Genomic DNA, 22,916 nt, shown 5'->3' with positions numbered 1-22,916 from the left:
CTATCAATTTTACAGGGCAGACAAGTGGAGTGGAAAAGAAGTGGAGCCCGCCATAAAAGTTGGACTGCCGATAATTGATTATCGAATAATGTGAATGGATGGTTCAGTGGTTCTCCGAGTCTCCGGTCTTTCTCCGCTCCATCCTGAGACTTGCCCGTTTCATTCCCCCAACACCTTCCTTCTCCTCGTCTCAAACTCTTTCGTTTCCTTCGTCTTTCTCTTATTATTATTCTTATGGTTATTCTTACTGACCACATTCACTTCTACGCATCTATCTTTTCTCATCTTTAAGTACGGTCGGCTCTTCTCATTTACGCTGTGCCCTCCGCCGGGCACTATGACCACCTCCAACGGGCCTCCTCACCCGTCGTTTAACAACGCGGATCACCCGGAAACTCGGGATCAGCTGCTTGAACATGATGCGACTCTGATAGTCTCCAACTCGGTCTCTCTTACTATTGGAGGCGACTCTCTTTTGATTGTCGGTAGGTCTCGGTGCGCAATTGCTTCTTTCAAGTCCTTTTACCAAATTTCCGTGTTAACGAAACACCGGCATTCGCGCAGATGAACGTTCCATGCGCAAATCCGAGCGTGGGTGTTGCGGCATCGCCAGCAAAACAGCCAAACCCACGCACTCCATTGCACTCTACAATGTCTTGGACGCCGACCTGTCGCCCGAGGGCCTCACTATCACTTATGCGGAGCCGGCCTCCAAAGAGGATGTCTCGGTGTCCGCCCTGCGCTACCCGTTCGCACCCGAAGAAAAGGCTGCGGTAGAATCCTGGACGAACAAACTCTTGTCCGTTGCGTATGGCACCGCCAAACGGTACAAGAGACTTAAGGTTTTGGTCAACCCGTTCGGTGGTCAAGGCCACGCGGTCAAATTGTACACCTCGTATGCAGCTCCCGTCTTTGCTGCAGCCCGCTGCCAAGTGGACGTGCAGGAAACAACGCATGGAGGCCACGCCGTCGAAATTGTGGAGCAATTGGATATCAATGCATATGATGCCATCATTTGCTGCTCCGGAGATGGTTTGCCGTACGAGGTCTTCAACGGTCTTGCAAAGAAACCTAATGCCGCCGAAGCTCTAGCTAAAGTTGCCGTTGCAATGGTGCCTTGTGGGTCCGGAAACGCAATGGCCTGGAATCTTTGCGGAACGGGCAGTGTCTCAGTGGCGGCTTTGGCCATTGTAAAGGGTGTTCGGACGCCTATGGATCTGGTTTCAATTACGCAGGGGCAGACTCGCACGCTTTCCTTCCTGTCACAATCCTTCGGTATCATCGCGGAATCCGACCTCGGCACGGATGATATCCGATGGATGGGCGCTCACCGTTTCACCTACGGATTTCTCAAGCGCATCATGCGCCGCGCAGTGTATCCGTGCGATCTGGCAATCAAGACCGTGATGGATGATAAACAAGCGATCAAAGATCACTACAGTGCTTACGCGCAGAGCCAGCCTCCTAGTCGTCCGGACGAGGGTACTGCAGAACAGCCAAACGGGCTTCCCGAGCTCGCGTACGGCACCGTGCTGGACGAGCTGCCCAAGGACTGGGAAGTCATTCCAGCTGAGAATCTCGGTAACTTCTACGCGGGCAAAATGGCCATCGTGTCCAAGGATACGAACTTCTTTCCCGCCTCTTTGCCCAACGATGGTCTGATGGATATCGTCACCATCGACGGGACTCTCAGTCGTCTGACCACGCTCAAAATGATGACCGCCATCCCCGAAGGCTCATTCTTTGATATGCCCGACGTCAAAATCCGCAAGGCTCTTGCGTATCGGCTTGTCCCCCACGAAAAGAAAGGCTACATCAGCATTGACGGAGAAAGCATTCCTTTCGAAGCTTTCCAAGTAGAAATCCACAAGGGCTTGGGCACTGTGCTGTCGAGATCGGGACACCTTTACGAAGCCGAAGGACCCAAACCTTGAATGTTGGGGATGATAAAAGCGGTAAAAGTAGCGGGTGGTACTTTGGATGTCATCGTTTCTTTTCTCTTCATTCTGGTCTTCGCACTCTAGTGATACCCTGGCGCAAGACTTTTTGTTTTGGCTTGCTTGCTTGCTTACTCTCGTTTCAATTGGGTCATGCTTTCTGTATACTAGACAGCAATGCAACCAAGATGGTTGCATAGCCCATAGAGTCATATAAATATACATTGTTTCATTCATATGAACAGCATACGCACGCTGCCGTCCAATTCACAATTCTATACACTTTTTGATCAAACAGAAAAAAATATAAGAGCCATTAAAATTTATACACATAGATATGAATGAACACCTCAATCAAACCCATCCCACTCCTCATCACTACTCTCCTCCACCACCTTCCTCTCCTTGACCCCCCACTCAACCAACCGCTCATCATCCAACGTCTCCGCAGCCCGAGTCCGCACAGGCTTATACCCACTCTCCTTCTTCAACTTCTCAATCGGCCTCAACAAAAGCTCCATCGGCACTCCGCCCTTGACCTTTTTCGTTTGTTGCCCTTCCTCCGCCCCTTCAATCTCCTCAAACTCCAACACCTTCTCCAACTCATCAATCCACACATCCATCACATGGTACCGCAATCCGTCGGGTCCGTGCGGCATCGGCACGTAATCCTCCTTCTCGTTCATGGGCGGTTGATCCGGGTCGAAGTTCAATGGGCACAGGGGTCCTTCTTCGATGATGTTGATGTAGGATTCCAGAGCTGTCCAATCTTGGGGTTCGCTTGATGTCGTTGACTCTTCGGATTGTTGCTGTTGTTGTTGTTTCTTGTTCTTGTTGTTCTTCTTGTTCCGCTTCGAGGATGTGGGCTCTTCTTCTCTTTTGCGCTTGCCCCCGTTTGCTGTGGATGTGGTGGAGGATGTGGATTGGGGCTTAAGCAACACCTCGAATGCAACGCCCACGTAGCAACGGATCAGGAATAGGTACTTGTCTAGACGGAGACGGTCGAGCGAGTGGAAGTCCCGGCCGATGGTTATCCAGAACGCGCGGAGGAAGCGGTGCAAGGTGCTCCGGGGGAGGGTTGGGACGAGACTGTAGCTGAGAGTGCGGGCGAGGGCTTGTTGCGTTAGGGGACGGTCGGAGTGGTAGAAGCCTGATTTTTGGTGATGGTTAGTTGGTGTGGGATGGAGTATGTTGGGGGAATGGGGCATGGCGTACAGAAGAATAGACCCTTCCAGAGTTTAAGGAGGTCGATGAGGGAGAGGTCGGTTTTGCTGCGGAGGAAGAGTGTGAGGGAGTCGGTGGCTTTGTCGCGGATTTTTTTGTCTGTGGGTTTTTATTTCGTTAGATTTGGTTTCCTGGAGGGGTAGGAGGGAGTGATTGGAGGGAGGGGTATGTACCGCTCGAGGCGAGATCCCGTACGAAGGGAGTCTTGGTCACGTCGGACATGGTGGATGGTTTTTCAAGTCGGAATTGATTCGAGTATGGTAAGTCGGGGGACTTGGTTTCTAGGTACGTGGTGTTCGCGGAAGCGAGGCGATTGATGTGCCTGCGCTTTTCAGAATGTGGGTTTCCTCGGTGGTCTCTGGACAATGGTGGTTTTGGGAAAGTCCTTGAGATTGATGAAGCTATTCGTAACTTTTTTTTTCTTTTTTGGAGATATTTTCTGTTTGCATTGTTTGATTAGTAGTGTGGCTTGATTGGTTGGTTGTTTTTGGATGCCGGTTGTGGTGGGGCTGGTGTGGGGAAGGCGAAGGACTATTGTTGATCGGGTTAGCAAATCATCTACTATCTATGTAGATATCATGGCGATTTTGGGATGAGGTATATATGCGTGTAAAGGAGGGAGGAAGGGATGGATACAGTGTCTATAAAGAGGATCTAGATGGTAGGATTTATTTTGTAGAGTATATGGCTCTTGCTCAGTTGAAGAGCGTTCCTGCCTATCTTAGTATCATATCGATATTCGCTCTTTCCATTTGTCAGTCCTGAGAGGAAGGCCCATCTTCTCTCTTGTCTTCTTCCCTCCCTTCCCTTCCCTTCCCTTCCCTTCTCATCTCCTCTTCCTCTTCAACTAAACGCTTCAATTTGACTCTTCAACTCGACACTTCATTAACCTGTTGGTATGTACAGCTTGATTATCACTGAGCTGAGGTCTTGGTCTTGTTATCAAGTCATAGTTCTAACTTGCTATAGAACCACCACCACCACCACCACCATCATCGACGACGACGACAATAACAACAACAACCTCATCACTACCGCCATCACCGTCACCGTCACCACCGTCAGTCACCATCGACGACGACAACAACAACTACGGTAACAAAGGCACAAGCTTGTTGAGTATCTGCTACTCCTCGTTTCTGTCAGTCACTGATGCTTTACAGGTCATCCATTTATAGCTATTTGCTAGCGAGAAAGTCACTGACGACACGATAGTTACGACCTGGGTGATCACCCATATCGATTTGGACCCGCAGCATCGGAGAGCCTTGCTGCTGCGAAGTGCATCCCACTGTGGTTGCAAAACTACTCAGCAACGAGGCCATTGCTGTGCCAGAGTGGTGCACTGGGCTGGGCTGGGCTCACGCTCGTCTCCTTGCCCCCCAGGCGGTCCTTGATAACGCCGACATTGCCAGAGGCGCTGACTACTGGCCCGGGCTCAGGCTTGGGCCAATTCTGTGGTCAAGCGCCTCTGTAGATTTTGAAAGCTTTAGATAGCTCGCCCCTTTAGCTAGCTTGTATCTTTGGGTAGCTTGGATCTTTAGATAGATTGTATCTTTAGATAGTTGTATATTTAGCTAGTTGTATCCTTAGGTAGTTTGTATCTTTAGATAGTTGTATCTTTAGCTAGTTGTATCTTTAGATAGGTCGATAGCTTAGATAGGCCGATGAAACTATCTCAGCATAGTGGAGGCACCAGAACGATGGCCGGGCACCTTTACGCGGTGTTCTGGATAAGTAGGCCGGTTCGAAAGAACCTGCTGAAACTAAGACCCGGCCACTTAAGCGTAGTTTGGTCCATTCGGTGATGGGCTGCAGGCACGTAATGGTCGGTTATATAATTGTCTGGCATTATTTTTAGTGTTTTGAATTATTCGCATTGTATGCCACTCTGATTATTCTTGCCCGCCTATTCCGGTAACATCTAGCCTTTCATTAGAGATTATTGGTAGATCATCAACCCCAGACCTGCAGTGGTCGAGAATCCTGCACCTTAGGATTTGATGTCCGACAATTGGAACTTAGGCTTTTCGGATTATATTGTTTAAGCTACAGTTCCTGCGCATAACCTTTCAATACAAATAGTATGCCCGATGCAAACCCAATGCGTGGAGGAAAAAAAAAAAGAAAACCACGCATCTCCCGCATCCGGATAGTCGCATCCCAGCCCCTCCAGGGACGGAACCACAGCTCAACTTCCAATTAGCAGCTCTTCCAGCTCTTCCCTTGCTCTTGTTTGTTCCACTGATTGAATTAAGGGAGCCGGAAAGCAGCATCATTGGGAATCAATGGCTCCCCCGGTCTCCTCGTTACACGGAAGGTTACGGGTGACATCATCACTTGCAACGTGCACAAATGGAAACGTCGAGCGTCCTGAATCTTATTTGCATCCCCAAAACTCTTTGTCAGTGAATGATGTCGGCAAAGCGAAGATCCGTCTTCAATTGAGGGAAACTGGCCATGGGAGGAAGGCACGCGCTACCCCAAATCCTGACAGGCTATTTGCTCACCTGAACCTCCTGGAATCTTTCACACCCCGGTTTGGTGCTCTTAAGGCCAATTTTTCATCACGGTATTCTGCTTTCTTTCGGTTTTGACGGTGGGTTCTACCCTTGTGTCCTGCTCTAGCCTGCCAACAGTCTCGTCTTCAAAGATGGCGCAGCTTGAGGAGCCCGACGAGAGCTCGCAGCCCAGCTCCTCGAAACATGAGGAATTGGCTTCTGGGCCGAGCAACTCTCAAAGACCACCGCGATTGACGCGCAATGAAAGCTCCTTCATGGAGAATATGGACTCTGAGCAAAAGGCTGAATTGACCCGCTTGGCTTCCAATTTTCCAAGACGCCAGAGCACTCTCGATTCGACTGTCGATGGACCGGTTGAACGAAAGGATACCCTCGAAGGGCTGGAAATGGGCGACCCAGTCCTTGATCCCACAAATGATCAATTCGATCACTACAAATGGGTTCGCATGGTGCTGAAGATATTGGACAGGGAGGGAATCCCTCGACCTCCTTCGACTGGTGTCGTCTTCCAACATCTTAATGTCTCGGGCTCAGGTTCCGCCCTACAATACCAGAACAACGTGTCTTCAATTCTTCTCGCCCCTTTCAGGCCACAGGAGTATCTGCCTTGTGTGCAGCGCACTCCGGAGAAGCATATCCTGCGTGATTTCGATGGCCTCCTCAGAAGTGGTGAGCTTTTGATTGTTCTGGGACGCCCTGGGAGTGGCTGTTCAACTTTCTTGAAGTCATTGTGTGGGGAACTTCATGGCCTGAAGCTCCGCAAAAGCTCTGAAATCCAGTTCAATGGCATCTCCATGGAGAAGATGCACAAAGAATTTAAAGGCGAGGTGCTATACAATCAAGAGGTGGATAAGCATTTCCCGCATCTCACTGTCGGTCAAACGTTGGAATTTGCCGCCGCTGCGAGAGCGCCCGAGAACCGAGTGCAAGGCGTTACTCGACAGCAGTATGCTAAATACGTTACCCAGGTCGCGCTGACTATCTTTGGCCTGTCACATACGTATAACACAAAGGGTGCGTCTCTATTGTCGAATGGCAAGCCGTTGAATGTTCATTGTATACCTAATGCTACCTCCAGTTGGCGATGACTATATCAGGGGTGTATCAGGAGGCGAACGAAAGCGAGTTAGGTATGGTTTATCCCGGATCTGTCTTCTCAAATTGACCTAACCTGTATGTAGTATTGCTGAGATGGCGCGTGAGTCACCATGCCACTACAAGAGTATTGCTAGCGGTTCAGTTGACATGCTTCACAGTCTCCGGAGCACCTGTTGGGGCATGGGATAATAGTACTAGGGGCCTCGATTCTGCAAGTGCTCTGGAATTCGTCAAGGCTCTACGTGTTTCGGCCAACTTAGCCGGTACCTGCCATGCAGTTGCGATATATCAAGCATCCCAAGCAATATACGATGTGTTTGACAAGGCAATCGTTCTGTATGAGGGTCGCGAGATATACTTCGGTCCATGCGACGAGGCAAGGGAATATTTCGAGAACATGGGGTGGCTTTGCCCGCCGCGCCAGACAACCGGTGACTTCCTGACATCAGTCACTAACCCCCAAGAGCGTCAAGCACGCGAAGGAATGGAGAACAAGGTTCCTCGGACACCAGATGACTTCGAAAAGTACTGGAAGAACAGCCCTCAGTATGCCAGGCTTCAGCAGGAAATCGAACAGCACATGAAGGAGTTTCCGTCAGGTGGAAAGCATGAGCAACAGTTTGGTGAAATGAAGCGCCTGAAACAAGCGCGACATGTTTGGTCAAAGAGTCCCTATATAATTTCGATTCCCATGCAGGTAAAGCTTTGTACCATTAGGGCGTATCAAAGGTAATTGCTGCTACATCTCGTTTGTCTGTGAAGGAACTGCTGACCCTTATAGGATCTGGAACGATAAGCCTTCCACACTGACAAACGTCATTGGAAGAATAGCCATGTCTCTCATCATTGGCTCAATGTATTTTGGGTAAGATTTTTTTCATTCTCTGCGGTTCGAACGTACACTAAGACATCCAGGACACCAAATGCCACTGTGGGCTTTCAAAGCAAAGGAGCTGCTCTTTTCTTCGCTGTGCTGTATGTTACCCAGCATGACGTGAATAAGTTCTTCTCCCAGACGGCGACTATCGTACAATCAGAGGATAAATTGGAGAATATGCTAGCTAACTGCATCTCAGGATGAACGCTCTCATCAGCATAACAGAGATAAACTCGCTTTACGACCAACGGCCTATCATTGAAAAACAAGCATCATACGCTTTTGTCCATCCTTTTGCTGAATCCTTCGGTGGCATTGTGTCCGATATACCCGTTAAATTCGTCTCTGCCGTGGTTTTCAACATCATCTTTTACTTCCTAGCTGGCTTGGTAAGTACATACAATGACTCGGGTGGACGTGGGCACAATATTGACTATGACGATAGCGTTACGAACCATCCCAGTTCTTTATATTCTTCCTGTTTACTTTCCTAAGCACACTTGCGATGTCTGGCATCTTCCGAACCCTTGCAGCCTCGACGAAGACACTTGCACAAGCAATGGCTATGGCTGGCGTCATCGTGTTGGCCATCGTCATCTACACCGGATTTGTAATACCTACACCTCAAATGTCCTCTATCCCATGGTTCAGTTGGATTCGGTGGATCAACCCAGTTTTTTATACCTTCGAGGCTCTAATTGCCAACGAATTTCACGGCCGACGCTTCTTATGCTCACAGTTCATACCATCATATCCGACGCTGACTGGTGACTCTTTTATCTGCTCCATTCGTGGCAGTGTTGCTGGTGAAAGGACTGTCTCTGGAGATGCTTACATCGAAACCCAGTACAACTATACGTATGCACATGAGTGGAGAAATCTCGGGATCCTCATAGGGTTCTGGATCTTCTTCACTGTGGTCTACTTGATCGCAACAGAACTCAACTCGGCAACCTCGTCTAAAGCTGAGTTCCTTGTATTCCGGCGAGGCCATGTCCCTCCCCACATGCGCGGCCTCGACAAAAAGCCTCAGGGAGATGCCGGGGCTGGTAGTGTTGCCGTGGCCCACAGGTCCGCCGAATCAGAGAAGGATGCATCTGCTCTTCCCGAACAGCATAGTATATTTACGTGGAGAAACGTTTGCTATGATATACCGGTCAAGGGAGGCCAGCGACGTCTTCTGGACAATGTCTCAGGATGGGTCAAGCCTGGAACACTCACAGCTTTGATGGGGGTGTCAGGCGCCGGGAAAACTACTTTACTTGATGTCCTGGCAAAACGTGTTTCGATAGGCGTTGTTACAGGCGACATGCTCGTGGACGGAAAGCCACTTGACAGTAGCTTCCAAAGGAAGACGGGATATGTACAACAGCAGGATCTGCATCTTTCAACAACAACTGTCAGAGAAGCTCTGCGCTTCAGCGCACTTCTACGCCAACCTAAGTCAGTTTCTAAGAAAGAGAAGTATAAACACGTTGAAGAGGTTATTGAAATGCTTAATATGCAGGACTTTGCTAGTGCTATTGTCGGAACACCTGGTGAAGGTTTAAATGTGGAGCAGAGGAAACTACTAACAATTGGTGTGGAGCTTGCCGCTAAACCCGCGCTTCTGATCTTTCTTGATGAGCCAACTAGTGGACTGGACTCACAAAGCTCTTGGGCTATTTGTGCTTTCCTCAGGAAGCTCGCAAATCATGGCCAAGCAGTGCTCTCCACCATTCACCAGCCCAGTGCGCTATTGTTTCAGCAGTTCGATCGCCTCCTCTTCTTGGCAAAGGGAGGGCGGACGGTTTACTTTGGAGATATAGGAGAGCAGTCACAAACCTTACTGACATATTTTGAGTCAAATGGTGCAAGGCCATGTGGGCCGTCAGAAAATGTAAGTGCTCTAATGACCGTGTGATGCCTTATGCTGATGATGAAAAGCCCGCCGAGTATATGTTGGAAATTATAGGTGCCGGTGCCTCTGGCAGAGCTACCAAGGACTGGCCAGCTGTTTGGAACGATAGCCAACAGGCCAATGATATTCAGAAAGAAATTGATCGGATTCATCAAGAGAGAGCCTCTGCCCCTGAAACTGGCAATGACGATGCGCAGAAAGGAGAATACGCCATGCCGTTCCCCAATCAGCTGTGGCACGTAACCCATCGTGTCTTCCAGCAGTATTGGCGTGAACCTTCCTACGTATGGGCCAAGCTTATTCTGGCTACTGCTGCCTCCTTGTTCATCGGTTTCACATTTTTCAAACCTGATAACAACATGCAAGGGTTCCAGGATGTCCTATTCAGCGCCTTTATGCTCACTTCGATTTTCTCAACTCTGGTGCAGCAGTAAGTACATCGTACTACTTCTTTCGACAACAGGCTAATGAGGTTTCAGGATAATGCCAAAATTTGTGGTTCAGCGGTCACTCTACGAAGTGCGAGAAAGACCCTCCAAAGCGTATTCATGGGCAGCATTCCTTGTCGCCAACGTTCTGGTTGAGATACCCTACCAAATTCTCGCCGGAGTCATTGCCTATGCGTGCTACTACTATCCAATCTACGGAGCCAATCAGGCATCTCACCGACAAGGGCTCATGTTACTCTTCGTCGTACAATTCTACATGTTCACTTCGACGTTTGCCGCTTTGGTAATTTCCGCGCTGCCTGATGCCGAAACAGGAGGTTCCATCGCCACGCTCATGTTTATCATGGCTCTGACGTTCAATGGTGTTATGCAGCCACCCCAAGCACTGCCAGGTTTTTGGATCTTCATGTACCGGGTCTCTCCACTGACCTACCTGATTGCGGGTATCACGGCAACAGGGTTACACGGACGGTCGATTCAATGTTCCAGCGAGGAGATGAGCGTATTCAATCCTCCCTCTGGTCAGACCTGTGGCCAGTACATGGCTCAGTACTTGCAAACTGCTGCGGGGACACTATCTAACCCAGCAGCGACTCAAGGATGTCAATACTGTCAGCTGCAGAATGCCGATCAATACCTTGCAACAAGTGAAATTTGTACGTTCATGTATTCCCATTCGCCTTTTACCTTTCACGTCTGCTAACGAATCTAAAGACTACAGCCAGCGCTGGCGGAACTTTGGAATAGGATGGGCATACGTGGGGTTCAACATCATGGGTACAGTCGCCTTGTACTACATGTTCCGGGTCAAGCACTACAACCCCACTAGTCTGGTCAGAGGCGTGGTACAGGGCGCAAGGGTGGTCTGCCGCGTGTTCAAGAGACGATCCGGACAGACGCCCAAGGGAAGAGAAGCCGAGAACGGAAAATTGTTCTAGGGTTCCAGAAGGGATAAGGATGATCTACATGTGGCGGGATATTACAGTTAGATTTTATTGTCAGCATTTTTGCTGACTGTTTGTCTCGGCATATTTTATGCTTGTCATGAAATATAGCACACATATGTCATATGACCAGCATATATACTCAGTTCCTTTGCTTATACATATCTGCTACCTCATTAAGTGAGCAACAATTCAGCACATCATTATCTCTGTCCTTGATAGACGCTAATAAGGAAAGATAAAACAAGTAGCGAATCAGATAACGCAATGGTCCGCAGCTCAAGCATCATTGGTCTAGTGGTAGAATTCATCGTTGCCATCGATGAGGCCCGTGTTCGATTCACGGATGATGCACAGAAATTTCTTTTTGCTTTTATTCGCTTTCCACTGCTTCGTTGCTTCGATTCTTTTCCTTTTTCTTTTTTTTTGGCCTCTTTCTTTCCATTGACAATACACATATATAGCATCCTCATCTCGTTGAGCTTGCTGCTAGTTTGCGTGGGGCATCGAATTCTCTAGCGGGGAGATGGCTCAGCACGATTGTATATATATATCCCGCTGAAGCATTGGCAATGGCTATCAACGAAGCTAGTAAGTACTACTAATGGATAGGTATAAGAAGAGTTCATTATCCGAGATAATAAATAATAGAATGATAGTACTACTGCAGGGTAGGAATCATGTACAGATGGGAAGATTCCCATATACTATTATCACAGGGATCTAATAGTTTTCAGAGGTATTATTAAGTGTGAGGAACTATGTAATTGTTAATTAAGGTAATAAGTACTAGACAAGAAGGAATATTCAATCATCAAGGAGGAAAAAGCCATGTTGTCAATCAATCAAACGAACACTAATTGGGGTATTGTGCGGAACCAAACAAATAGGACATGGACGTGAAAACAGACATGATCGAAGTGATGATGCCTTTGCATCTGGGTAAGAGGAAGAGTAGGTTAGGCTCGTGCAGGGAGAAAAAGTTAAGCATGCCAATTCGATGGCAATGCTGTCGTGAGATAAGTCGGTGGGTAGGTTGGGGTATCGGAGTATTGTCATCATTAAGTGAAAAGTTAGTCGGCCGGACGGACGGACGGACGAGGTGAGGTGAGGTTTGTTGTATGGCGCCGTGTTGTGTTGTTGCTTTCTGCAATATCAGACCGTAGATCAAAGTGTGGATTAGGTGGATCGGTCTCTGCAGGTTGTTCATGCAGGCAGGCTGTTAGGTTGCATGTGAGCTATCGCAGCCACGAAACTGTCAGGACACCGATTGTCGCGGGACAACGAGGGCGCTGATAACGTGGGCGGAATTCCATCCCTGGTCGACTAGGGGCACATGTTCCTTGAGCATTCTGCCTAGGTAGACGAATCTCACACGGTGAGTGCGCGGGATCTATACAACCACTGGTGTGTTAGTATTTCATCTATTCTCATTTAAGAGAGGTTTGGGAATAAAATGCAGCCGACGTACCCCTGCCTCTTGTTGCACTTTGCGGGCTATCAGGCCGACGTTCATCGTCTTCACAACTGACAGGATGATGTCGGGGCCGCCTCTATCGCTCAATCGCGCACGGATGCGGATCAAATCACGTTCGCTAGTCTTGCCCTTTTCGTCCCGACGACGTTCAATGTCATCGGCTATTAATTCATCCCCGGAGGCTTCGTCTGAAGATAGCTTGCCGTCGTCCGTGTCGAAGTCATCGGGCTCCTCGTCGGATCGCACGATATTCTCTGGGTCGCTGACAATGCACTGTGGTAGCCGGTATAGTACACCTTGCTCGTCGTAACAGCCTTGGCAGAGATCACCGGTGGGGACAGTGATGCCGGCTGCATCAATGAAACTCTGCGCTGTTGCGAGATCACCGGCGCGAATCAAAGAGATGGCCGCAGACAAAGCCGCCCAGATCTCTGAACGACCCGTGACCCTAGTTTCGAAGAACTCGGTGCGCTCCTGGTCCAGTTGTGTGCGAGTCCATAGGCGCCGTTTGCTATACCAGACGTGACGACGGATGGGCGCATTGTAATGCTGGCTCAGTGGGAAGTGTTCTGCCCTGATTCGGGATCCGCGTGCCCTGGTAGACGAGTTGCCGGAGGTGAGCGCATTGCTTGTTGCTGCAGCTTGGGGATGAGAGTCTTCGGGACGGCGCTCTTCGGTAACTACCTGCGCTGCATAGGAAGGACGGCTATTGTCGCGCGATATAGAAAAGCAACAACCCTATAATTTTCAACCATAGTGAGAATTTGAAACCCAGAATGTCATGTACAAGGACTAGGTGAAAGAGTAAAGAGAGGGTTGGCTGCAGGGAATGGACTTTTGAGATGACGGATAGCAGGATGGGATGGCATGCGACTCCGCATCGGGAAAATGTATAAAGGTGCGGACATGGAGAAATCAAGGAGAACAAGAGGGTGGATCCAAGTCTCACCATGTTGAAGAAACAAGCTCAAGCTCCATCAGCCAAAGACAACCAGTCGCCAGAACCGACGGGGGTCAGTGGTCAGTGAGAGTCACTGCAGGGACGCAGTTGGAGATGACCAGATGAGGAGGGGGGTGGAGGGGGGGTTAGAAGATGTGGTTCACGATGCCGGCGGGGGAGAGCTTATTAGACCAGCCTAGTCTAATGAGCCGTTCCTATCATAAATGGAGGATCCTCCCATCCAGTTATCGCAATCGGTCGTATGACCCGAAGCGGTGGAAACCCAGTTGCTGAGTGGTGGCGGCGATGCGGAGAGCTGCAGCGCAATGGCCTGACCAGCCACGATGCAGAGGCACAGAGTGGAAGAAAGAGAAAGAGAGTGTGTAAAAAAGAAAGAGAGAAATACGGTGACAATGATTGAGGAGAGAAAAGCAATAGAAAAGTACTGCTGATCGACCAGTGCTGAGGTAAATAAAAGGAACCAACCGGCGGGGGAAGAAGAGGAGGATATGACGATGACGGCGCACCGACGTGAGGGGATCAGCCCAAGGTTGACTGGAGGGTTCGCCGTCCTCTTCTTCGTGTTTAAGCAAAAGGTAGAGAACTTTAAGCGCGGAGCCTAGTTGATATTGCCGACCGATCACTCGTTCCGCAACGTTTCCTGCGGTGTCACCCTGTGCAGGTCTTGTCCAGACCGTTCTTTTGCGAGTTTGAGAGTTGGAGAGGGAGAAGTTTGGGGGGGAAGAGGGAAGTTGCAAAGGCGGCTTTCTCTTCCGGCTTCACTTGTATCGGATGTCACAGTTCCAGTCCTCCACTGGGAAAGAAATTGAATAAAAAAGAGAAGAAAAAAAAAAAAAAGAAATAAACAATTATTCTACTCTGATTGAGAAATCTACTGTATATTTATTTTTTCTTTTTTTATGCATCCACTGTCAGGTGGATCTCCTTTTTCTTTTTTTTTTTTTTTATCAACCAAAGAAAACTTTAAGCGGTCGGGTACGTGGAAGGAGTGGGACTTTGCAAATATCCCCAGACGATCATTACGTTTCAAAGTCAATATTGGCTTAGCCTGCAGGAAATACGAAGACTGGGTGTCCATCTAGCTGTACAGGTCCAGGATCCCCCCCCCCCAATATATCAATCAGCTCATTTCCTCATCCTCATCTTCATCATCGCTGCCAAAGATCGCCTTGAACACCGCCTCGCCCGGCCGCTCCGCTTCTAATGCTTCGTTTCGCTCTGGCTCGACCACCACCGGTGCCCGACTTCCCGCTGGCCCTGATGACGTCGGCGAGGCCGGGTCTGCAGCTGCCAGAGATCCACCGCCAGCCTCAAGCATGAGTTGGTTCATAACATCCCGCGAAACTAACTCTTTCGGCCCGGAAGCGGTCTGGTAACCTGCGGATTGGAACCGGCTCCCGGAGACGGGGGCTTCAGCGCGTCCCGATGGCGCACCAGGATCCATTTGGACATGCTCGGGGGGCCGAACATTGAATCGCTTGCACAAGAGACGCGTCGGGTAGAAAGAGATGCTACTTCGAGTCATTGGGCCAAACATGCCAATTTTCGCTGCCTCCACTGCAGGGTCCTCTGGTTTGGCTGCAGGCTTGCTAAGCAGAGGCTCCGCCGAAGGAGACCCGTCAGACTTGTCGGATGACTCTTTGGGTCCAGAACTGGCAGAGGTGAATCGCGATGCCATAAGTCCAGACATGGGCTTAAAGACCTCCGCCGCTCGCGCAAATTCGTGTAGTTCCGCTGCCCATTCATCTGTAGTTGATCCGGGGACCCGGCCCGGAAGGCTCTCACGGAGTCCAGCTCGTACTTGGAGAAATGTTCGATAGCGGTCCCGTTTGCTTAGATCTTCTGCATACGGCATCCAACCACTGGCTGCTCGTGTGAGTGCCTGGACGGCCACCTGCTTATCTAATTTAGGTACGAGATCCCACAAATCCTTGCGCTTCTCCGCCTCTGAGAGCTCGTAGCCTTTAGGGGCCTTTTCACCAAGAGCCGGCGGCAGATCGGTCTTCCCCGTAAGCTTCACGATCCTTTCCCGAGCCTCGGGAGTCATCCAATCGAATATGGACTTTCCAGGAAGTTGTGCTTCCCCCAAGAGCGCGGCTCTTGCGGTAGGATCCATTGACGAAGCTTTAGCTGCCTCCGCCGTAGAAACGTAGTTTGAGACATCCCTTTCCTGTGTCGGTGCTTTGCTGGATTTCCAATCCTTGGGAATTTCCGGTGGCGCATACTTCTTCTCTTGCGAGGATATCGAGAGGCTTGAAATGCCATCCGCAAGCAAGAATCCTTCCAAAGGCAAACGCCCATCAGAACACTTTCGAAAACCGGCGGCGCCCTTGGCGGCAATGACCCTTTTCGGTATGTATACGGGCTTGCTGCCAATAAGCGGGTTGGACGAACTGGAGAGTAGTCGCGCATCCTCGGCAGGTTTTACTTTCTTTTTCTTCTTTTTGTCCCCTCCAATCACTCGGTTGTAAGATATCTGTGGGCCTAAGGAATAGGGATCCTCATCATCCGAGCCAGTATCATTCAGCACACCGACGCCAAACGCCCCGCGTCGGGGATCTTTCGCCTTGGACTGCTTCGGCTTCCCCGGAGCCATTAGCCGCTTTCCGAAGAACGAATCGTTATCCTCATCGTCGGACTCGTTCGCTTTGGTTTGCCGAGCGTCTAGGCGGGCCTCTCCTTCAAATCCAAGGCCCTTATGATCGGTCTTATGGATGAAAGCAACCATTGGCGGGTTTTCGGGCGCGAAGAGGTATGTTTGTTCGGCTCCTCCATCACGTTGCAACATACCGTCCCCGAGGTCAGCTCCACGCCGCACCTTGGGCCCAATTCCCTGGCCTTCTCGCCATCCCATCCTCTTCAGAAGTTTCACCCCCATAGTTTCTCCGCTGGTTTTCAGGAGGTCCATCAACCCTCCGCGGCGCGCCATTTCGGCATCTGTAGAACCAAAGCCGGAGTACTCATCGGCGGTTTGCAGTCTCTTGGACTCTTCCGCTTCCCGAACATCCTCCTCATCCATAAAATCTTCTGGTCGCTGCTGTCGAACATCCTTGGCGCGGTTCTGTCGCGAAGACACAAAGGTTGCTGGAGTCCATCCTTCCTTCGACCCGACGGTGTTGAAGTACCTGAAGATGGGCCGCCTTTAGTGTGCTGTCCAACGCTGTACATGGATCGTGAGCTCACCCGGCACTGAATCCACCGGTGAAGGCACCATGTAGGCGTTTCCTTCCCCGGTCATCGGTCACCTCCTGCTTCCAGATGGGCGCATATGATCCGTCGTCTCGCACGCTATCGTCCAATGGGGGCAATGGGGTTCCGTATAACGCGTAAGGAGACTGGCGGGCCTGCAAGTCTGCCTCGAAGGCGGCGCGGCTCCTTTTACTGGCCATGGTGAAGGTGCAGCTCAAGGGTGCAGCATGGCTGTTTCTGACGTCGACATATCATCAGTGTCTGTATTGTAGATCCTACGTGGATGAAGTGGTCTTACCACTACTTGTATATTTGGTTATCCACCTGGTGAGTGAACGAATGGAAGAGCACTAGAATGGTGACCTGGAAGGAAGCGGAAACAAGCAGACACCGATGATGAAGAACGGTGCATGACAAGAGGCCGCGGGCGGAAGACATGTGACAAGGCGGACATGGAAAAGGCGTGTGTGCACCGCCACGTTTCTATGTGGCTGGAAACAGTAACTTGCAGCAGTACCTCAAAAGTAAGTACCTTTAAGCACCTGGCCGGATTTAATGTTTATGTATATCACACTTTATTCCTTCACTGTTGTGAATATCATGAGATGTGTCAACTGATCTGGGAGAGATGATATGATTTCAGGCTACGTGTGTTGGTTTTGTTCAGCTGGACAATTCATTAATAGTAGTATTTGAAGAGACCCCCAACAATATATGTTGTTAGTGCTACGGGGGTACTACGTACTAACCAAGTTACTAGTCTGGCTGTTCTCGGATTAACCGCGAGATTGAGAGTGATGGCCACGGGGGCGGATGACAGATCCAACATCAGCATCCGAAAACAGAACGAGGGCATCAGATGTCCACTTCTGCGACCGAACGTGCTTGGCAGATAAATCTGGGCTCATCCGACCAACTTAATTTGGACCGTCCAGCAGGTTGAAATTGTCAGGACCCAGAATTGATGATGATGATGATGATGATGAGTCCCTCGGCCAGGTGATCATGCCCATCCGTGCCCAAAACACCGAAAGTCCGACGTATCAAATGGTCTCGTTCCACCGGCGGTCGGAGAAGAAGCAGTAGTTGTCAGGGTCCCTGATCCGACCTGTAGGGGTGAGGTGAGATTGATGAGAGGGGAAAAAGGATGGAGGGAACTAGACTATTGCCTGGGAGGCAACCACTATGTGATTCAATATAGTAATATAGTAATCTCGGATGGAGAACGTGCATGCAGCTGTCTAATTTCTACCGAGAGGGAGAGGGGGGAAGAAAGCAGACAGGAATGGAATCCCCGTCGATAGAGAAAATGAAGGGTAAAAAGAAGAGTAAGTAAGAGGAACAAGAAGTAAGGTAACGATAAATATTTTACAGATGAAGATGAGTGGATGGAAATTGCAGTTTCCATTTCCCCTGCGTAACTCGATGCAATCGCCCTGGTGATTCCGCCAGAATCCATGCAGCAGCAAGCAAAATACGAGAGAAGGCCGCATGGGCATCATTTCCTCACCCTCCCGCTCTTGACTCTCACGGATGGACTCTCTCACCCTCCTTCTACTCCTCTTTCCCATTCTCTCTCTCTCTCTTTAATTATCTACTCTACTCTCCAATTCCCCCCATTCACTCTTCAACCTGAAGAATAATTACGTCCTGCATTTTTATTTTTAAAAATAAGCAAGCCAAGCAAGACCCTTCATTTCCCTTCACACATTCTTGGCCTAGCAGAGTGCAGCGGAGATCAGAGACATTTATTCGGGATATCCCCTCTTTTTCTAGTGTGTCTTCCGGGAACTGCTATTCCTGGCTGATTTCTGGCTGGGCTTGTCCGGTCCTGGTCTGGTCTGGTTTCTGGCTTTCTCCGCAGCTGCCAGCCGCAATTCCAGCGTCAATCCAACAAACACTCAGTACTCAGTACCAAGTAGTAGTACTAGGAGTACTACACCCAGTCCGTTCCCACATTTCTCTTCTCTTGTCTCTTTTCTGCATTTCGCAAACTCCCCTTGTCCATTTTTCATTTTCCTTATTTTCCTTCCCCCCGCCCCTTTCACTCTTTTTTATTTTTTACTTACTCACTCTATTGTGAGTGGTATCTATTCACTCCTTTCTCCTATTTCCCTCCCCCCCCCCATCAGCTCCGCTAGTAGTGGTGCCCCGTCCCTTCTACTACTACTACTATTACTACTACTACTAGTCCCCTCACACCTACCCACATCTCACCCCCCCCCCTAATTTCTAGGCCTTCCGAAAATACATGGGGGAGGAGTGTGTCAAGCCGTTTCGCTGGAGACTGGACGTACCCACGCAGGCTGTCGCTTCCCTCAAAGTTGCTCCGTCAGCCAACGCCATCTCCCCCACTCGCTCCCACTTGCTCCCCGACCGGTCTTCTGGCCTCCCTTTGGGCTGCATCCCGCCCTCACGCGAAACCCTCCCCTCGATCACCAAGCGATCTTAGGGTGGATGAAGCGCGCTAAATCGTGGTTGGCTCGGAACTCCTCGTCAATTTCCTGCCCATCGTGATGTCCACTGCTGCTCCTCCCACTGCGTCACCCTCCGTCGTCCGAAGCCAGTCCATCTCCTCTCGCTCCTCTTCCCATCGTCCTCCCTCGTCTGATCTCCCTCACCGAACCCGAAGTGTCGCGGTCCGTCCCGCGACTGCCTCCCAGCCATCTCCGCAGCATCACCATCATCATCATCATCATCATCATCTCTCGCAGAATCGTTATTCCCATTCCTACTCCAAATCTCAGTCCTATGATCGTCGCCCTCCCTCGAATCAAGCCGTCTTCGACAACATAGCCCGTCGCGATTTTGAAGCCTCCAGGGGTGCCCAACCCGTTCCGTTCCGTCGGGACTCCTCCAGGGAGCGTTCACAGGAGCGCCCCTCAACCTCCTATCGCTCGGAACAACCTTCACACAAACAGCACCGGAATTTGTCGGCACACGGTCATCAACGGGATAGCATCGACATGGCTACCGCGGGGCCCGTCATGGCGGAGGGTGTTGCGGGACATTCGCAGGCTGCTGCCGGCGCCCACCTGCACCCGACCAACTCCGTACAAACAAAGCGTCGCACGATGATTACAACCCCGTCGGGTCAATGGGCTTTGGGTAAAACATTGGGAGCAGGCAGTATGGGCAAGGTCAAAGTCGGAAAGAACATGGATACTGGCGAGCAGGTAAGTGATTCATCTTGTCGTCCTTCGGATTCTTTCCGTTCATTCACTGATTCCATGCAGGTGGCTGTTAAGATCGTCCCCCGGCAATCTACGGAGGAACACCGCAGCTCGCGCGAGGCCGAAAGAGCTGATCGCTCCAAAGAGATCCGCACCGCCCGCGAAGCAGCCATTGTCAGCCTCGTCAATCACCCGTACATTTGTGGTATGCGAGATGTGGTGCGAACTAATTACCATTGGTATATGTTGTTCGAGCTCGTCAATGGGGGCCAGATGTTGGACTACATCATCTCCCACGGCAAGTTGAAAGAGAAGCAGGCTCGGAAGTTCGCCCGTCAAATCGCCAGCGCATTGGATTATTGCCACCGCAATAGTATCGTGCATCGTGACCTGAAGATCGAGAACATCCTGATCAGCAAGACTGGCGACATCAAGATCATCGACTTTGGCCTGAGCAATCTTTTCTCCCCGAGGAGCCTTCTCAAGACATTCTGTGGCAGTCTCTACTTCGCAGCCCCGGAATTACTACAGGCTAGACAATATACCGGACCGGAGGTGGATGTATGGAGTTTCGGAATTGTACTCTATGTTCTGGTCTGTGGCAAGGTGCCTTTTGACGATCAGAGCATGCCCAAACTTCATGCCAAAATCAAGCAGGGTGTGTTCGAGTACCCGCCCGGGCTCACAACAGGTTAGCTGACCCCTCTGCCATCTTCGCCTACGAAATGCTAATACTTCATTGTAGAATGTCGCCATATAATATCGCGCATGTTGGTAACCGATCCCAAGCAGCGTGCCAGTTTGTCAGAGATAATGAATCACCCATGGATGAACAAAGGCTTCAACGGGGCACCCGACAACTACCTCCCATACCGTGAACCGATACAGCTCCCCTTGGATCCGGAGGTGGTCGAGAAAATGACCGGATTTGATTTTGGATCCGCGGAATACATTACAACACAACTCACCAAAATTATCGAGTCGGAGGAGTATCAGCATGCTGTAAAGGCCATGGCTCGTGACCAACCCCCTCCCAGCCATACCGAGAAGAAGCGCGGTGTGTTCGACTTCTACAAGCGACGAAACTCGGCCAGCAGAGACACACTGTCCGCTCCCTCCGCCGAAGCTGTTCAATTAGGCAACGATCCAGTTAATGCCTATAGTCCCCTTTTGTCGGTCTACTACCTCGTAAAGGAGAAGCTTGACAGAGAGCGGGTCGAAGTTAACCCTGGTGCGCTGGGTGTTCCGCACGCTAGCGGGGACTCGATGCTCCAGATGCCAGACCTTCCTGCGCCAGAGGCCGCTCACACCAACCAATACCACGTTCCTGGAGAGAAAGATACCGGGAGAAGGTCTCGTCCTAGAGCAAGGACCCATGGTGACGATGATCTCAATGATGGTATCAAGAACCTTCATCTGGCCCCACAAGCAGGGCAGTCTCCTGCGCCTCCTGCGTCGCAGCCGGAGACTCCGGTGAAGAAGGAGAGCACGGCAGCAGGTATTCTAAGGCGATTCAGTACGCGAAGGACCAAGGAGCGCAGTCGCGACCCGGAACGCGGCAGACTTGGAAGCCCACATACGCCGTCCTTAAATGTCCAGCCCCCTGCCGACTCGGCTTCGCCTCTTTCCAGAGGGTTTAGCTTTAAGAGAACCCGACGCGCGGACCCGTCTCCGACAGCCGTTCACACGGCTGGTAGTCAACCACAGCACCAGGATCTTCTCAAGGCTCCAGGACCCGCCGAGCCGGCCTCGCGGTCCAACAAGTTTTTGGAGAGATCTGCAAGTGTGAACTCGGCAGACTACCGAGCTCGCCGTTCTCGCAGACACGAAGCGGATGCGGCAGCCCAGCCACCTCCCACTAGCGGCTCCGACTACGCGAACGTGCAGAAAGAAACCACGCCCGGAAAGGAGGCCAAGTTGACCCGTACACACACAGCCCGGACAATGTCACTGGGTCATGCCCGACGCGAGAGTATCCAGGCTCGGAGGGCAAGACGGGAAGCAACGCGCGAGGCCAACGTTCCTGAGGAGACCGACGCGGACATATCGGGCGCCGGTACGGCACTAGAAAGTGCCAACGAAGGAGAGGACCTCTCCAAGCCGGTGTATCTGAAGGGACTTTTCAGTGTTTCAACAACCAGCAGCAAACCCCTGCCAGTCATTCGGGCTGATATCATCCGGGTCTTGAAACAGCTCTCCGTGGAATACGTTGAGATCAAAGGCGGCTTTAGCTGCCGCCACGCACCGAGCATCGACCTGGACAAAGTAGTAGATGTCGGACCCCCCAGCCCAGACCGTCAGGGACATGTTTCGGGCCATCGTCGCCGCATCAGCTTCGGGGGCTTTTTGAACCATGATGAGCGAGACGAATCGCGACACTACACGCCTCGGGGCCAGCGTCGGACTCGTGCTCCACCGGATCAAAGTTTCGTGACAGACTCTGAAGGCCCCGACGAAGATGATGGCTCTCGGGACCATCGTGACAACGTGGTGGTGGGCGAACGTGTCATGGGAGAGACTACAACCCGGGTGCAGAGTGATACAGGCGAGAACCTGGTCCTCCGGTTCGAAATTCTGATTGTCAAGGTGCCGCTGTTCTCGCTGCATGGTATCCAGTTTAAGAAGGTTGCAGGCGGTATGTGGCAATACCGGGAAATGGCCAAGAAAATCCTGGACGCTTTAAGACTCTGAGAGTATTGTGAATGGGGGGCGCCTGCACGCAGATTGCATATTATTTTACTCGGGCCAATCGGCTTGAACCATGAGCATTTGCATGAGCATCACGTGTTTCTTTTGTTCCTTTTCCTTATGTTAACTTTCGGTCTGCATAATCCTTGAGCTGGCTCATCGTCCCCGGTAGCGGTTTGTCGTGGTGTACATTAGAACCGAGCAGGATGCATCATGGATTTCCGTCAGTTTTCTCCCCCCCCCCCCCCGAGTCTTTGAACCCTTGACCTGTTGTATAATTTCTGGGCTGTTTTCCTATGTTAGAGTTCTGTCTCTCTGCAGGACTATGGAGCGTTACCATGCGTAGGAATGTCGGCCCTGTTTCAGTCACATTGAAGGTTATGATATAGGTAGATTTGATGGCAGTCATAATACTCTGGTTCGTTGGCCATTAACCTGTGTCAGCGTTTACCTACAACTGCAAAGCAACCCCTACAG

The 22,916-nt window shown here is 50.7% G+C and overlaps 7 protein-coding genes and 1 non-coding gene across 8 annotated transcripts; 5 read left to right on the top strand and 3 right to left on the bottom strand.

The window, feature by feature from the left end:
• The first annotated feature begins 175 nt into the window (after positions 1–175).
• Positions 176–2,156, top strand: BO87DRAFT_454681 (putative sphingosine kinase (SphK)). The gene is made up of 2 exons (XM_025628575.1): positions 176–485; positions 565–2,156. The coding sequence occupies exons 1-2, from the start codon at positions 338–340 to the stop codon at positions 1,932–1,934; spliced, it is 1,518 nt and encodes a 505-aa protein (XP_025485366.1). The 5' UTR covers positions 176–337; the 3' UTR covers positions 1,935–2,156.
• A 34-nt stretch (positions 2,157–2,190) lies between these two features.
• Positions 2,191–3,544, bottom strand: BO87DRAFT_411816 (ribosomal RNA processing 1 family protein). Its single transcript, XM_025626466.1, has 3 exons — positions 3,335–3,544; positions 3,153–3,260; positions 2,191–3,087 (listed from the first exon to the last, which is right to left on the bottom strand). Exons 1-3 carry the CDS (start codon positions 3,381–3,383, stop codon positions 2,288–2,290), a joined length of 957 nt encoding a protein of 318 aa, XP_025485365.1. The 5' UTR covers positions 3,384–3,544; the 3' UTR covers positions 2,191–2,287.
• A 209-nt stretch (positions 3,545–3,753) lies between these two features.
• On the top strand, positions 3,754–4,638 carry BO87DRAFT_420985 (uncharacterized protein; the record flags this gene model as incomplete). Its single annotated transcript, XM_025627033.1, has 3 exons — positions 3,754–3,758; positions 4,131–4,256; positions 4,377–4,638. The coding sequence occupies 3 exons, from the start codon at positions 3,754–3,756 to the stop codon at positions 4,636–4,638; spliced, it is 393 nt and encodes a 130-aa protein (XP_025485364.1).
• A 1,091-nt stretch (positions 4,639–5,729) lies between these two features.
• On the top strand, positions 5,730–11,072 carry BO87DRAFT_411815 (ATP-binding cassette transporter). The gene is made up of 11 exons (XM_025626465.1): positions 5,730–6,697; positions 6,762–6,813; positions 6,865–6,881; positions 6,940–7,510; positions 7,563–7,646; positions 7,697–7,756; positions 7,858–8,047; positions 8,104–9,537; positions 9,585–9,988; positions 10,038–10,663; positions 10,722–11,072. Exons 1-11 carry the CDS (start codon positions 5,815–5,817, stop codon positions 10,943–10,945), a joined length of 4,545 nt encoding a protein of 1,514 aa, XP_025485363.1. The 5' UTR covers positions 5,730–5,814; the 3' UTR covers positions 10,946–11,072.
• A 162-nt stretch (positions 11,073–11,234) lies between these two features.
• On the top strand, positions 11,235–11,305 carry BO87DRAFT_t6. Its single transcript has one exon. It is a non-coding gene; the product is annotated as a tRNA-Gly (tRNA).
• An 806-nt stretch (positions 11,306–12,111) lies between these two features.
• On the bottom strand, positions 12,112–13,507 carry BO87DRAFT_9272 (ubiquitin domain protein). The gene is made up of 3 exons (XM_025629674.1): positions 13,378–13,507; positions 12,423–13,166; positions 12,112–12,344 (listed from the first exon to the last, which is right to left on the bottom strand). The coding sequence occupies exons 1-3, from the start codon at positions 13,378–13,380 to the stop codon at positions 12,210–12,212; spliced, it is 882 nt and encodes a 293-aa protein (XP_025485362.1). The 5' UTR covers positions 13,381–13,507; the 3' UTR covers positions 12,112–12,209.
• Positions 13,508–14,495: 988 nt separating this feature from the next.
• Positions 14,496–17,079, bottom strand: BO87DRAFT_372023 (putative G-patch domain protein). The gene is made up of 3 exons (XM_025622186.1): positions 16,877–17,079; positions 16,573–16,815; positions 14,496–16,514 (listed from the first exon to the last, which is right to left on the bottom strand). Exons 2-3 carry the CDS (start codon positions 16,776–16,778, stop codon positions 14,510–14,512), a joined length of 2,211 nt encoding a protein of 736 aa, XP_025485361.1. The 5' UTR covers positions 16,779–16,815; positions 16,877–17,079; the 3' UTR covers positions 14,496–14,509.
• A 2,015-nt stretch (positions 17,080–19,094) lies between these two features.
• On the top strand, positions 19,095–22,442 carry kin1 (putative serine/threonine protein kinase Kin1; the record flags this gene model as incomplete). Its single annotated transcript, XM_025618986.1, has 3 exons — positions 19,095–19,754; positions 19,815–20,442; positions 20,497–22,442. The coding sequence occupies 3 exons, from the start codon at positions 19,095–19,097 to the stop codon at positions 22,440–22,442; spliced, it is 3,234 nt and encodes a 1,077-aa protein (XP_025485360.1).
• Positions 22,443–22,916: the final 474 nt, after the last annotated feature.

Source organism: Aspergillus neoniger (genome assembly GCF_003184625.1).
Source record: "Aspergillus neoniger CBS 115656 unplaced genomic scaffold BO87scaffold_1, whole genome shotgun sequence".
NCBI classification, from domain to species: domain Eukaryota; kingdom Fungi; phylum Ascomycota; class Eurotiomycetes; order Eurotiales; family Aspergillaceae; genus Aspergillus; species Aspergillus neoniger.
The sequence above is the reverse complement of the archived record's forward strand: the minus strand, read 5'-3'. Positions and strand labels throughout refer to the sequence as shown.